Here is a 12,758-nt window from a genome sequence, read left to right as displayed (position 1 = left end):
ACCAATGGAGATATTTGTCCATCCTTATATACCCTTGATCCTCCCCATTTCTAACCAATATGAAACTTTGGTCGCATACCCAAATGAACATCCACTTTTACTGTTCACAGGGACACTCTTTGTAAGGACTACGGATACCACCTATCTCCATATTGGTATGATATTATCCACTTTGGGCCTAAGCCCTCATGGATTTGCTTTTGGGCTATACCCAAAAGGCCTCATACCAATGGAGTTTTGTTCGGCATTCCGAGGATTCATCCATCATGGCTAACTCGGGGGCATGGCTCTGATACCACTTGTAAGGACTACGGACACCACCTATCTCCATATTGGTATGATATTGTCCACTTTGGGCCTAAGCCCTCATGGATTTGCTCTTGGGTTATACCCAAAAAGCCTCATACCAATGGAGATATTTGTCCATCCTTATATACCCTTGATCCTCCCCATTTCTAACCAATATGAAACTTTGGTCGCATACCCAACACTCTTAATCCTGTCAATTTGGGATCTTGGGAACAAGCACCATAACGATCCATGTTAAACATTGACATCAAAGAACACTTCGATCAAAATGCGTGGCTTCATTTAAGTGCCAATACAGTCGCATAACGTACTCCTTAAAAGTGCCTTTAATCTTTATGACACTTGTCGGCATGGTACTTGGGAAGTAAATGGAGAGGTTATTTTGAATAACTTTGCATAATGGCTCTTCTATCTCACCATTTACTATATTCTGCCGCATAAATACAGTGAAGATAGCTTTCATATAGGTTTGCTGCAACTCCATGAAGCTATCATCAGAGCATAATCGTTCAACACTTTCTCATGCTGATTTGTATCACGAATTTATTCAACTGATAATTGGTTTTTCCCTTGTGTTGTCTATGGCAGTACCAATAGCTGTGTATGTGTTCACATTGCCATTGCCATATCTTGGAGTCGCATCCTCCCTTCCAACTGGCTTTGTCGCTGGAGCCATCGTCCTTGTTTTGGGGTTGCTCATCTATGCCTGGACGCCATCCAGGTAGAGCTTCTTTTGGTCACCCAATTACACAATACATCGTTGTTTTTGTCTTCATTTACGTTTTCAACCTCAGAAAATGGTGTCGACTGGATTTCTGGTCACAGATAATAATCGGAAAAAAAAGAAGAAGAAGAATGCTGACATTGTCGTTGTAATTCCTTTTGTTGTTGCAATCGCAAGTGCAATTTTTTGGTCAATGTAAAACTGCTAATGCACATCCATGATAAGTTTCTGAGCAAAGATAACATTTGGTAGAGGAACAGTGGCGAAGGCCTTTCAGGGAAATTGCCCACCTTATTATTTTAGGGGAAAAAAAGCGTTCTCCTAGTGCAAGTACTATCTCAGTGTTTATAGGTTATTGCACTTCAGTTTGTTTATGCTTGTAAATTTGTTCAAATTTGGAAGTCTTAACTAACAAGGAAAGAGAAGTCAGACTCACAGTAACAGAAGGGGACAGCAACTCAACGAAATAATATCCTGTCACAAGGACCCTTGCTGTCTCTGCTACCTGTGATGACGACATGCATTCCTGATTGAGAATCCACCTCCTTCCAGAAGCCCCGCCTTGTAACCGGTTCTACCCCGTCTCAAGCCTGTATTCTGACGCCTACCAGCACCATCTGTATTCAACTATACCCAGCCTTCCTTTCGGGGAGTCCAATGAATATAATTTACCGTTACCTAAAGACCACCTCAAATTATCAAGTTCAAGACCCAGTTCTTGTAAACGCCTAAATTCTTAAATAAATAACAAGAATATACAAAACCAAATTAAAAATTCAAAGAAAAGGCAATGCACTTTATCTTGTTCATGAGTAGGAATTATATCCACTCTATCTTCTTACTCACCCCTGTACACATTCCTTGAACCCATTATTACCAAAATGTATAACAGAAATCTTGAATTTCGAGATGTAGAAATGGGTTTTGCCGCTTCGCATCTGGATTTTGATGAAGCTTGTGCGAGATTCCAGCAATGAGAAGAAATGATCACACTAAACTGTGAAATCATGAGAAAAATCAATTACAATCACTAATTTTTTTTGTTTGAGTTGGGTCCGGGAGGAGAGATAAACTAATTTTTCTGGAGAAGATTTTCAATCGATTGGCGAGAGAGAAAAATGTTGTCATTTGGGTTTTGAAATTTTTTGGTTTTTTCATATGAGTGTATTTTGGTTTTTTTTTATTAGATTTGAAATTTTTTGTTGCCCTAATTTTTCAAAACACGTCAGACAAATGTAAAATCAACTAAATTATAAGATATCAAGAATAATTTTCCGATAGATTTATTTTTTTGACACTAGATGGTATTTGGACACCGGTAAACATTAAGATGGATGGGAGTTTGCTTTGTTCTTGGGATAAATTTTTATTTGTCTTTATTTCAATTTCTTCGAAATAACATAGAATAGCAGAAAGGAGATAGATTATACTTTGGAAGAAGAAATTATGAACTTAACAGATGTTTAAAAAATTATAAAATAGAGATAGATCTCTTCTAACATATTGGCACCAAACCATTTCAGGTGTTAAAGATATAAATTAACCTACTTTTCGGCACGATCATTGAGAATTTTAGAATGGATCGAGATGTCTGTGTTAAAAATTCTATTTTCTCCGGGATTCATGCATATTATCTCAGGCTTTAATATGACGATTCAACACTTAATATATGAGACTATATTCTTACTGGCCATTCCCCTGCCACGAAGTAGTTCCTACAAACGAGGCTTCTAGCTGTTCTGGAGAGGACGAGAGGCGTATAGAAAGCTCTGTTCGCTTAGTGTAAGAGAAGTTAAAACGTTGGTAGTTTTGCAAAAATGTCTGGTAATCAGCCTGGCTTACAAACCAAAAAGGTCCTGCAACTTATCCTGTAGCAACCATGGTGTAACAAGAGACAACAATGACAGACAGTGAGCTCGACATAGACATCATTATCGTCAATAGATAATGTTGTGCTAATTAACCCGCTACCATTCATAATAGCCGAAGGAAGGATGGGATTCATGTTCATGGAGGTCAAGAAACATGGAAAAATTATGCAAGAGTATGGGCTCCTCGAACAAGCCCCTAAACCAGGCCACATCCTGTCAGCATGGGCCTATTATCTCAATGGGCTCATACAATGATCACTGTTTCTTATTCTGTTTCTCCTTCGAACTCATCACTTCCATTGGTATTGTCGACCCATTATATTGCAGGGTGACACGCGCAATTCCCTGTTGTCTCTCTAACTCTGAAAGCTTGAAAAAAAAAAGAACAAAAAGAAGCAATGTTAAGAGCAACTCACATCCCGCCGGTAGCAACACCAGCACTCTCTTCTCTCAAAATCTGTCTGATTCCCGCCCTCTCACTCTCTTCTTCACTTCCTCACCTTTACAAACTCTCTACATTTGCTCCACTTCATAATTTCCTTCCAAAAACAGCACCACCCAGTTCATCTCCTATCTCCTTCAAAAGGTTCTTACCATTGTTGGGTCACCAATCTTGTCCCAAAGGTACATCTGGGCAATTCTATCAAAAACCCTATGTTTCTTTTTTCCTACTTTGGTCTGTTAAACATGCATAATGGGACTTTGCATCGAAAGTTTTGATTATTTTGTGCTCTGTTTCAGCTTCTTTTAGTTCTGGGAGCGGCACTGGAGGTGGAAGAGAGTTATTGGTGCAGCACTTGCTTGTTAAAGAAGATGACCTCAAGCTTCTGTTGGAGCTTCAACAGAGAATTTCAGGAGGTTAGTCACTATTATACATTTGATGTACGATGCAGAATTTGCTTCTTGAATTCATGTTTTATTTTTATATCAAGATTGCATTGATAATTTATTTGACGATAAAAGGTTGTCTTTCTTTGGAAAAAATAGAAAAGAGTGTGTGTTATGCGGTTTAAACTATTATACAAGATTTATTCTAAAACTAATTTTTTTATTGTGTTTTTTCCATTCTAAGGAGGAGAGGATTTGAGTGACCTTGCAGTGGAATACTCATTATGTCCATCAAAAGAAGAAGGGGGGATGCTTGGCTGGGTTAGAAAAGGGCAAATGGTATGTGGATTGCGATGAAATTCATTTTCATGCGCGTTGAAAATTTTAAATTAATTCCTTAATTCCTGGTTGGTATTTTGTATTCACTAATGGGAGGTTCACCAGGGAACACATGGTTTAACGAGAGTATGGTTTTTTAAGTTGCATTGCTGTTCCATTTCTTGCCAGGAAGGTAGGAGCATGCTGTTAATAAGTTTAGTGGTTATATCATAGTTGGTGGCCTCATCTGCAAATTTGGCAAACAAGTCCTGGTACCTTAGGAAGCTCAGGTTTTAATGAACTGCCCAATGAATTCAATGATTTTCCTTAACATTTTAAGTGTAGATGGATGGATTGGCTTTACTCACACTCAAGACACCAAAGATACGAATAACTCAAATTTACCTGGCGATCACTTTGATAATTAATGTTCAAGTGTCACAGGTACCAGAATTCGAGGAAGCTGCTTTTAGTGCCCCTTTGAACAAAGTTGTAAGGTGTAAAACTAAATTTGGGTGGCATTTGTTGCAAGTTCTTTCTGAGAGGTATGCTAAAGAATCCTATTCCATTTGATTTCTGTGCCAAAGAGAAGGCAGTATTGGCACCTACTCGTACTTTTCCATGAATTTGTTTCTTTTGAATCTGTAAATTGTGCTACCAGGGAAGAATCTCTACTTGGGGAAATTCAAGCAGATGAGCTCCATGTAAAAATCCAAGATCCTACATTTGCCAAAGAAGCTCAATTGATTGATGTTCGAGAACCTGATGAAGTGTATGCTCTCTTTTTGCATTTTGCTCTCCTACTCAAGCAGCCTTTTTTTTCCTTCTTTCTGAAATTAAGTTTTATTGATTACTGACATGTCCTCCAAATTCTTGATATTTTTATCCTTCATGATTTTACTGTGTTTATAACTATAGCATGTTTCAGTTCGAAATCTTGTTATTATTCTTTGGGTGATGATTTAAATATGAGCAGTTTTTTCCAAGTATTGTGTGGATTAAAGAACTTATAGGTTGATATTGTACATCTTACAATCATCCATAGTAAATGAAGAATTGTAAGCACTGTCTGCATATTTAGGGATCTTGCGTGAACTTGATTACTTTGCAGTATTTTTTTCTAGAAAGGCATCTAATTCACCAGCCAGTTTAATTAGAGGATTAAGAGGTTTACTTTGTGGATTATAAATAGCAGGTCTTCTTGCAATTGTCAACTTGCGAGATAAGGAGTTATGGGTAAATGTTTATAATCCATGAAATTGAGGTTTGTTCTTGAGCAAAAAAATCTGGTTGAGGGGAAGGGAGGCAGCTCTCACCATATCTCCTTGTTGGGTGCATGACAATATGTGTGTCCTAAGATTTTTTGGTATCCTTCTTTTTTTTTCTAATTTGCTTTTCATTTCCTTTTTGTTTTGATCCCTTGCCAGTGATTTGCATTTTAAGTTTTAACTGCTCTGATCATCTCTACATGGTAGGGCCAAAGCTTCATTGCCAGGTTTTGAAGTACTTCCCCTCCGTCAGTTTGGAAGCTGGGGACCAGAAGTTACAACCAAGTTTGATCCTGAAAAGGATACTTATGTTATGGTGCGTATATTTGTCATTTAGTGCATAAAGTTTCCTCTCTATTGTATAATCTTATTTCATACAAATGAAGACATGTTGTGACATGAAGCATCTTATCTGTACTGATTTTCCGATTATATTTAAATATATAGGGTTTTTTTTTCAATTTTTTATGCACTTTCCTATTGATAAGAGGGAGAATTTTTTTGGCGTCGTCACTATTTTTCTTAAGAGCATTGCTGCTAATGGGTGTTCCAAAGTTTATAATGTGATGCATAGCCTATAGTCTGGACCGAGATTGTCACTTTTGTGGTAATCTTGCTGCAGTTTTATATTCTTTTGTATTTTTCTAATGGCCTTGCCATATACTTTATTGATCTTCCTGGAGTGCTGTGACAAATGCCTTTAATTCATTGGTATGAATTATAGAAAAATCTATTTACTATCGCAGCAATTTCTTTTGTTGAGGATGCTTGGTAGTATTACTAAATTATGCCTGTTCTTAGAAAATCTCAACTTTTGAGATAGAGCAATTGATCTGGTTAATATCTTTATGCTGTTCGGTTAATTTTCTCCTAATCAGTTTGAACATAGATATACTTGAATTCTGTGGTTTTTTTATTCTGCCGGACCTTTTATTTGTTTTTTCATCATGTACTATCCATGGCTCATACGTTGTATATTTCCCTTGTATTTTAACCATAATTTTTCTTTCTTTGCTATTATATGCTTTTCTTTTTCTGGAGTTCCAGTTTTTTTGCAAAAGCAAATCTCTTTGCGGAAGATAAAAGCCACTCCTTTCTTTAGAATGCTAAGTAATGTTTTGTTTCCAGTGTCACCATGGGATGCGGTCACTACAGGTTGCTAAGTGGTTGCAGTCTCAGGTAAACTTTATCTTTTATACTTCTTTTCTTTAGTAACGATAAATAAATTGTTGTAGGGGTTGTGAGCTACCACAAGGAAACAAGCATTGCAATCTTTTTATTTCACTGTGTTCTTTTTATTATGTTGTGAAGCTTATTTCAGAAGGAATTATCAGAATATCATCTCAGCACTTGATTTTGTCATTTATAAATTTAAGTTGAAATGCCCTTTTGGGAAACTCCATCTTTCAATTTTCGGGGAAAAGAAGCCATGATAATTTCCTTAGCTGATGCTCTGTATCATCAAATTGGATTTGTGTCACGGCCACCATTATAGCTTGCTTCTGTCTTCCATGAAGTCTTTCTTTATTATGTTCTAGTACTTCCATGCATCATCTTCCTTGAGTTTTAATGCAGCAATGACAATCTTTCTGCGCCATTCACGGGCATCCTTTGTAGTTTTACACATGAATCTTTAAAGTAACAGTGCATTAAGCAGGCTGTGCTGATTTCCCTGTTTTAGAATCTGTACTATCAAATTAAAGATGAGCTTGGATTTTTCTCATACGTTTTCTGGTTGAATCCCACTTCAGTCTATCTTACCAGTCTCTGTGGTCCACAGGTGTCATTCTATCCGATCACTAGGGTCTGCATTAGCCCCTACATGCTTTGGTCCCGATCAGTATTTGATTGATCCTGTATTAGACCATGCTGATTTTCCTGTTTAATGCTCTGCATTATTTAGATTGTGTCAGAAGTGTCCATTACACCTCTCTTGTAGTCCATAGGAATGATTCTTCTTCATTTTCTGGGACAACCTTGTATCTTTCCCAAAAAAACAAAAAAACAGAATAAGAAGCCAGTGATCCTTTTTTTTGGGTCCAATTGGTTGTTCTGTGTATTTCAGCAAATTTATTACTTTCCTTCCATTTTTTTCTGCAATATCCACAACTTTATGCATTTACACGCTACTCTGTAGTCTGTACGGGTTACAAAAGGCATTTTTTCTGAAGAATTGCCCTTGTTTTCAACTCCTCGGAATTGATTCTTCGACAATTTTTGCACCTAATTGTATTTTTTTAATGTGGTTCAGATTGTAATCTCACTGTTTCATTGATTCTTGATTATTCAGGGTTTCAAGAGAGTATTTAATGTGTCCGGGGGCATACATGCATATGCTGTCAGGGCCGATCCATCAATTCCCACGTACTGACAAGCCCATTTTTGTTAATTGAGTTACCTTGCTTCAGTTGTTGCTCTTCTCGAATCCATACTGTTGTGATGTTGTATGCAGCAGCTATTGGGGTTTTTTGAGAAAGAACATGAGATAAAAGGGTTCTCTATAGAAATTTTTCTTACGAGTTCTGCAGTTATTCCCCCAAGAAAAGAGAACAGAATGAATTTGTCTTGTTTCCTCTATCTTATTTAATGTAACTAATACCAGAAATGGAATTTTCCACTCAGATGATGTCATACATTTGCCACTGAAGGGCTATGGAAATGAATTAGTTTTCTCCAATAATTTAACAGTAGAGTTGAGAAACATCTATGAAGGAGGCCTCGCTCCTTCGACTTTTTTGGAATATGATCTGTTAAAAAGTAAATTATAGTGGGTGTTCATTCAGCTGATAAACACCAGAACCTACGCGATGGTGCGAATGTGGTTAAGTTGTGATGCTTGCGCATTGTATTTTGATGAAACAGGGGCAGTGGCGTTTAATTAGTAATTTTTTACTTGAAGTTGCTCTGGTTTCAAGGGGTTGAAACCCCATAACTGTGGTCCCGATCAAAAAAAGGAAGAAGAAGAAGACATCCATAAAAAGAATGCATTATGCTGCAAATTATGGCAGCCTGGTTTTGTTTTGCTGAAAAGGTCAGTCCAGAGAGAAGCAATCTAATATTTCTGTTTCATATGATCACTGTTAATAAATTTTCTGTATAATAAGGCCAGGGCAATCCTTGAAATACCTGTCGCGGCGCAGCGAAGAACAGTTGATAAGTTTGCAGTCTCCTAACAAGCGAAAAAAATCCAGCAATCTACTTTCATTGTGGGTAAGTACAGAGGTATCTGTTCCAGCATTTTAGCAAGAGTGCTAACTATGACATTAGCTGTGCGATCTATTAATATATTCACAATAGGGAATACTACCTAAACTTTAAAAGGATACAACAAACGGTCATTTAATTTTCCCGGGAAACTCTCTCAACCAACAATGGTTATTTGCTTCCCACTAATTTCAGAACAAGCGCCAAAAATAGACTCATTCAACACACTATGCACACGCCAGACCCTAAAATCCCTCACTGTCAATCCTCTTTCAGTCCTTGCACCAAAATCCAACCTGTTTCCACTCATTTTCTCCATAACATTTTTATGACTCTTTCTAATCCTCTCTTTCCTCACACATCTTCCCTTCCCCCAATCAAAAAAAATTAAGGGACTCTCTCCTTAATCCACCACTACCACCGTCGCAGCCACCCATTTTGTTTCCCTTCCACAATGGGCAACTGTTGCTCCAGAGGTGGTGCCCAGGATGCCTCAGCTAACAAGGAAGACACCACCGAGGGTACTGATCGTACCAATGGTCAGCTGGACGCTCCCTCCACCACCCCACCTTCACCCCCTCCAGGAGCTTCCCCTAAGCCTGCCAAGGTTACCCCTATTGGACCTGTCTTAGGCCGTCCGATGGAAGATGCAAAATCCATTTACACCATTGGAAAAGAACTTGGTAGGGGACAGTTCGGTATCACACATTTGTGTACTAACAAGGTCACTGGCGAGCAATTCGCATGCAAAACAATAGCCAAGAGAAAGCTTGTTAATAAGGAGGATGTGGAGGATGTTAGGAGGGAGGTTCAAATTATGCACCATTTGACGGGTCAGCCTAATATTGTGGAACTCAAGGGAGCCTATGAGGATAAACATTCGGTTCATTTGGTGATGGAGTTATGTGCTGGAGGAGAGCTCTTCGATCGCATTATTGCCAAAGGTCATTATACGGAGCGTGCTGCAGCTTCTCTGCTTAGGACCATTGTTCAAATTGTGCACACCTGCCATTCAATGGGAGTCATCCATAGGGATCTCAAGCCGGAAAATTTCCTTTTGCTCAACAAACATGAGAACTCCCCGCTCAAGGCTACCGATTTTGGCCTTTCTGTGTTCTACAAGTCAGGTTGCAATCCTATACATGATACCTTCTTTCTCGTTTTTTTCCCCTCCAGAATATCGACCGAACCATGAATGAAGAAAGGGATGGAAGAATAGCAGGCATGTCATTGGTACAGATGTTAACAACGGGTTTTTTTTGCTTTCCTTCCTGACAGGAGAAGTATTCAAAGACATTGTTGGGAGTGCATATTACATTGCACCTGAAGTCTTGAAGAGAAGATATGGACCAGAAGCTGATATATGGAGTGTTGGGGTCATGCTGTATATTCTTCTAAGTGGTGTTCCTCCTTTTTGGGCAGGTAAATCTTGCTTTACCAATTTTCTTTTCTAATCATAGATGGTATCAATGAGATTTTTTATGCTAATGTTAACCTGCCAGAATCGGAACACGGGATATTCAATGCAATCCTACGCTGCCATATTGATTTTACCAGTGATCCTTGGCCTTCAATATCACCTCAAGCAAAAGATCTTGTTCGGAAGATGCTAGCTTCAGACCCCAAGCAAAGGATGACTGCCATCCAGGTTCTCAGTAAGTGCGCTTTAGCTCTACCATCTTCAAATTATACGCAGTAGTGATTTCACAAGACATCCAGTTTGTAATAATGCAAGGATATTATTCACCCATCAGCAACTATTGAGCAGGTTTCTGATTTAGTGTGTTTGGTTTTCATTAGGTCATCCATGGATTAAGGAGGATGGAGAAGCTCCTGATACTCCTCTTGACAATGCAGTGTTGAGTAGGCTCAAACAATTCAAAGCAATGAATAACTTCAAGAAAGTTGCTCTAAGGGTACTACAAAATTTCACCATTTTGAAATAAATTAAACATGTGTTGCATGAACCTGTGCTTATCTTTCCCTCTTCGCAAAACGGGATTAGGTCATTGCTGGCTGTTTATCAGAGGAAGAAATCATGGGATTGAAGGAAATGTTCAAGGGCATGGACACTGACAACAGTGGTACCATAACACTTGAAGAGCTGAAACAGGGACTTGCTAAGCAAGGGACGAAACTGTCTGAATATGAAGTTAAACAATTGATGGAAGCTGTAAGTTCTAGTCCATCTCGATGCATGAGATCAAAACATCATGTTGGAGAAGATAGTCGAGCAAAATGATGAATTCTTTTATATATCTTCAGAATCTGTTAATGATTTCTCTGTTGTTTTTCCTCCTATCTCCATAAACAGGCTGATGCAGATGGCAATGGGACCATAGACTATGACGAATTCATCCCAGCAACAATGCATATGAACAGAATGGATAGACAAGAGCATCTTTACACTGCCTTCCAACACTTCGATAAAGATAATAGCGGGTAATAACATTAAAAAATATGAAATTTGCTTCATTAGATTTTACATCATTTTAGCAGCCTTGGTAATATAATACAAATGCTCATTTTTATAAACTTATGCATATACGTAGGTACATTACAACTGAAGAGCTAGAGCAAGCTCTGCGCGAATTTGGCATGCATGATGGAAGGGACATAAAGGAAATCATTTCTGAAGTAGATGCTGATAATGTAAGCACCAAATTAAATTTTAGTCAATAGCTGTAATCCTATATTGTATTTTCAGTTTGTGATGACAAAATCCTGAATATTTTCTCAGGATGGCCGAATCAACTACGATGAATTTGTCGCAATGATGAGAAAAGGAAACCCCGAAGCCAATCCAAAGAAACGACGTAATGATGTATTTGTTTGAGTTTATAGAGGGTGAATCGCAGGGAAAACAGAAGTACTATATAATTTTGTTTTCTTTTAATGGGAGGGGAAGCTGTAGGATATGCAGAAGCTGCCAGCAGAAATTTGGTAGTTCAATGTGGATGTATACCTGTGAAATGAGTGTGCTATTGTCTCTCTCATCTCTAAACAATGTAACTATTCAGAATGAATCATTGCTTACAAAATGTTTAGGGAAGTAAAGGGTGCATTTTGTTTTTCATTGTATTTGTTCCTCTCCAGTTTAGGAATGTATCTTGTGATTCTGATTGCTATAGAATTTCTAACAAGAAATTTGATGTTGTTTTTAGGAACTCTTTGTTCTTTTGGTAGAATTTATGCTTCCCGTTTTCTCTTTAGCACAAGATTCTTTTTGTCAGATTAAGAGATGAATAGAAGGCATGCAGAAATGATAAAATATATACACAAACAATTGGCAGCCATTCAAAGAACATCATTTTTCATCCTTTACAGTAAAACTCGGCTGAATCTTCGGTACAATTTGAGCAGTTCCAATTTCAAAAATCCTGATGCATTCATGTCCTATTTCGAATTCATAAATTCTGTTTCCCCTTGTTCACAGTGAATCAACAGCACAGCATCTTCAATCCATTAGAAATGAGAGATTAACGATATCAAAACTCAGCGTTGTTAGACATCCATAAGTTGTGGTTGTGCGTGCATTGCATGTATGCAGAGGGGAACCAGCCAGTATTGACACGATTTAAAAAGCTTTGAAGAACTTTTAGAACTAAATGAAAGCTTTGACCCCCTCAAGCTATCTATCACCTGTGTGCTGTGCCGGCATCTTTGTTTTTCTGTTCAGCTACACAATCACGGTACTCGGTTTAATTTTTCGTGAACCGTTGGAAATAATTATTAGTCAGTTTTTCTCTTAATCAAACCCTATTAATTTAGAAATACACCAGGCTTTGTGTCCGTGATTCGCCGTTGGAAATAATAATGTTAATATACTGCAAGAATATTTAGAAAAACAAAGAAAAATATGTAACTTGAATTATAAAACCAACTGAATATGATAAGTTGATTTTATTTAAATTAAGTGATTATTTGTTTATGGGGCTGGGGTTGCAATTGTTTTTAAAATAAATTGCAGCCTTTAAATATTTGGTATAAAAAAAATCATGATCTACTGTTTATAGAGGGTCGGCAAAAATAAATTAAAACTGCAGGTTTGTGAAAAACAGCTCTCTATTACTTTCACTTAAGTGAACAGTGGTGGAGTCACTCTCTATTGCTTTTGTTATTGTTCTAAACTGATCAGGTCTAGTCAAAAGCTAAATATGTTGAATTGGGTTTAACCTGGTTAAAAAAAAATTAATATTTATTTTTTTAATTGTGTTTTATTTAAAAAATTAAAAA

General features: G+C 37.6%; 3 protein-coding genes across 3 annotated transcripts in view; all 3 read left to right on the top strand.

Moving 5' to 3' along the window:
* LOC105114312 (uncharacterized) overlaps positions 1–1,347 on the top strand; it is a 9,638-nt gene extending 8,291 nt beyond the window's left edge. Inside the window, exon 6 of the mRNA XM_011010827.1 lies at positions 898–1,347. Coding sequence (XP_011009129.1) covers positions 898–1,034 — 137 coding nt within the window. The 3' untranslated portion in view covers positions 1,035–1,347. The remainder of the gene's footprint in view (positions 1–897) is intronic.
* Positions 1,348–3,186: 1,839 nt separating this feature from the next.
* Positions 3,187–7,998, top strand: LOC105114300 (rhodanese-like/PpiC domain-containing protein 12). Its single transcript, XM_011010810.1, has 8 exons — positions 3,187–3,528; positions 3,646–3,762; positions 3,977–4,071; positions 4,495–4,595; positions 4,712–4,822; positions 5,526–5,634; positions 6,447–6,497; positions 7,609–7,998. The coding sequence occupies exons 1-8, from the start codon at positions 3,303–3,305 to the stop codon at positions 7,687–7,689; spliced, it is 891 nt and encodes a 296-aa protein (XP_011009112.1). The 5' UTR covers positions 3,187–3,302; the 3' UTR covers positions 7,690–7,998.
* Positions 7,999–8,667: 669 nt separating this feature from the next.
* LOC105114299 (calcium-dependent protein kinase 34-like) lies at positions 8,668–11,579 on the top strand. The gene is made up of 8 exons (XM_011010809.1): positions 8,668–9,649; positions 9,801–9,944; positions 10,025–10,177; positions 10,323–10,438; positions 10,528–10,695; positions 10,837–10,964; positions 11,075–11,174; positions 11,263–11,579. Exons 1-8 carry the CDS (start codon positions 8,977–8,979, stop codon positions 11,356–11,358), a joined length of 1,578 nt encoding a protein of 525 aa, XP_011009111.1. The 5' UTR covers positions 8,668–8,976; the 3' UTR covers positions 11,359–11,579.
* The last annotated feature ends 1,179 nt before the right edge of the window (positions 11,580–12,758 follow it).

Source organism: Populus euphratica, unplaced genomic scaffold (genome assembly GCF_000495115.2).
Source record: "Populus euphratica unplaced genomic scaffold, PopEup_1.0 scaffold511.1, whole genome shotgun sequence".
Lineage (NCBI taxonomy): Eukaryota > Viridiplantae > Streptophyta > Magnoliopsida > Malpighiales > Salicaceae > Populus > Populus euphratica.
This window is presented reverse-complemented; position numbering and strand designations above follow the sequence as displayed.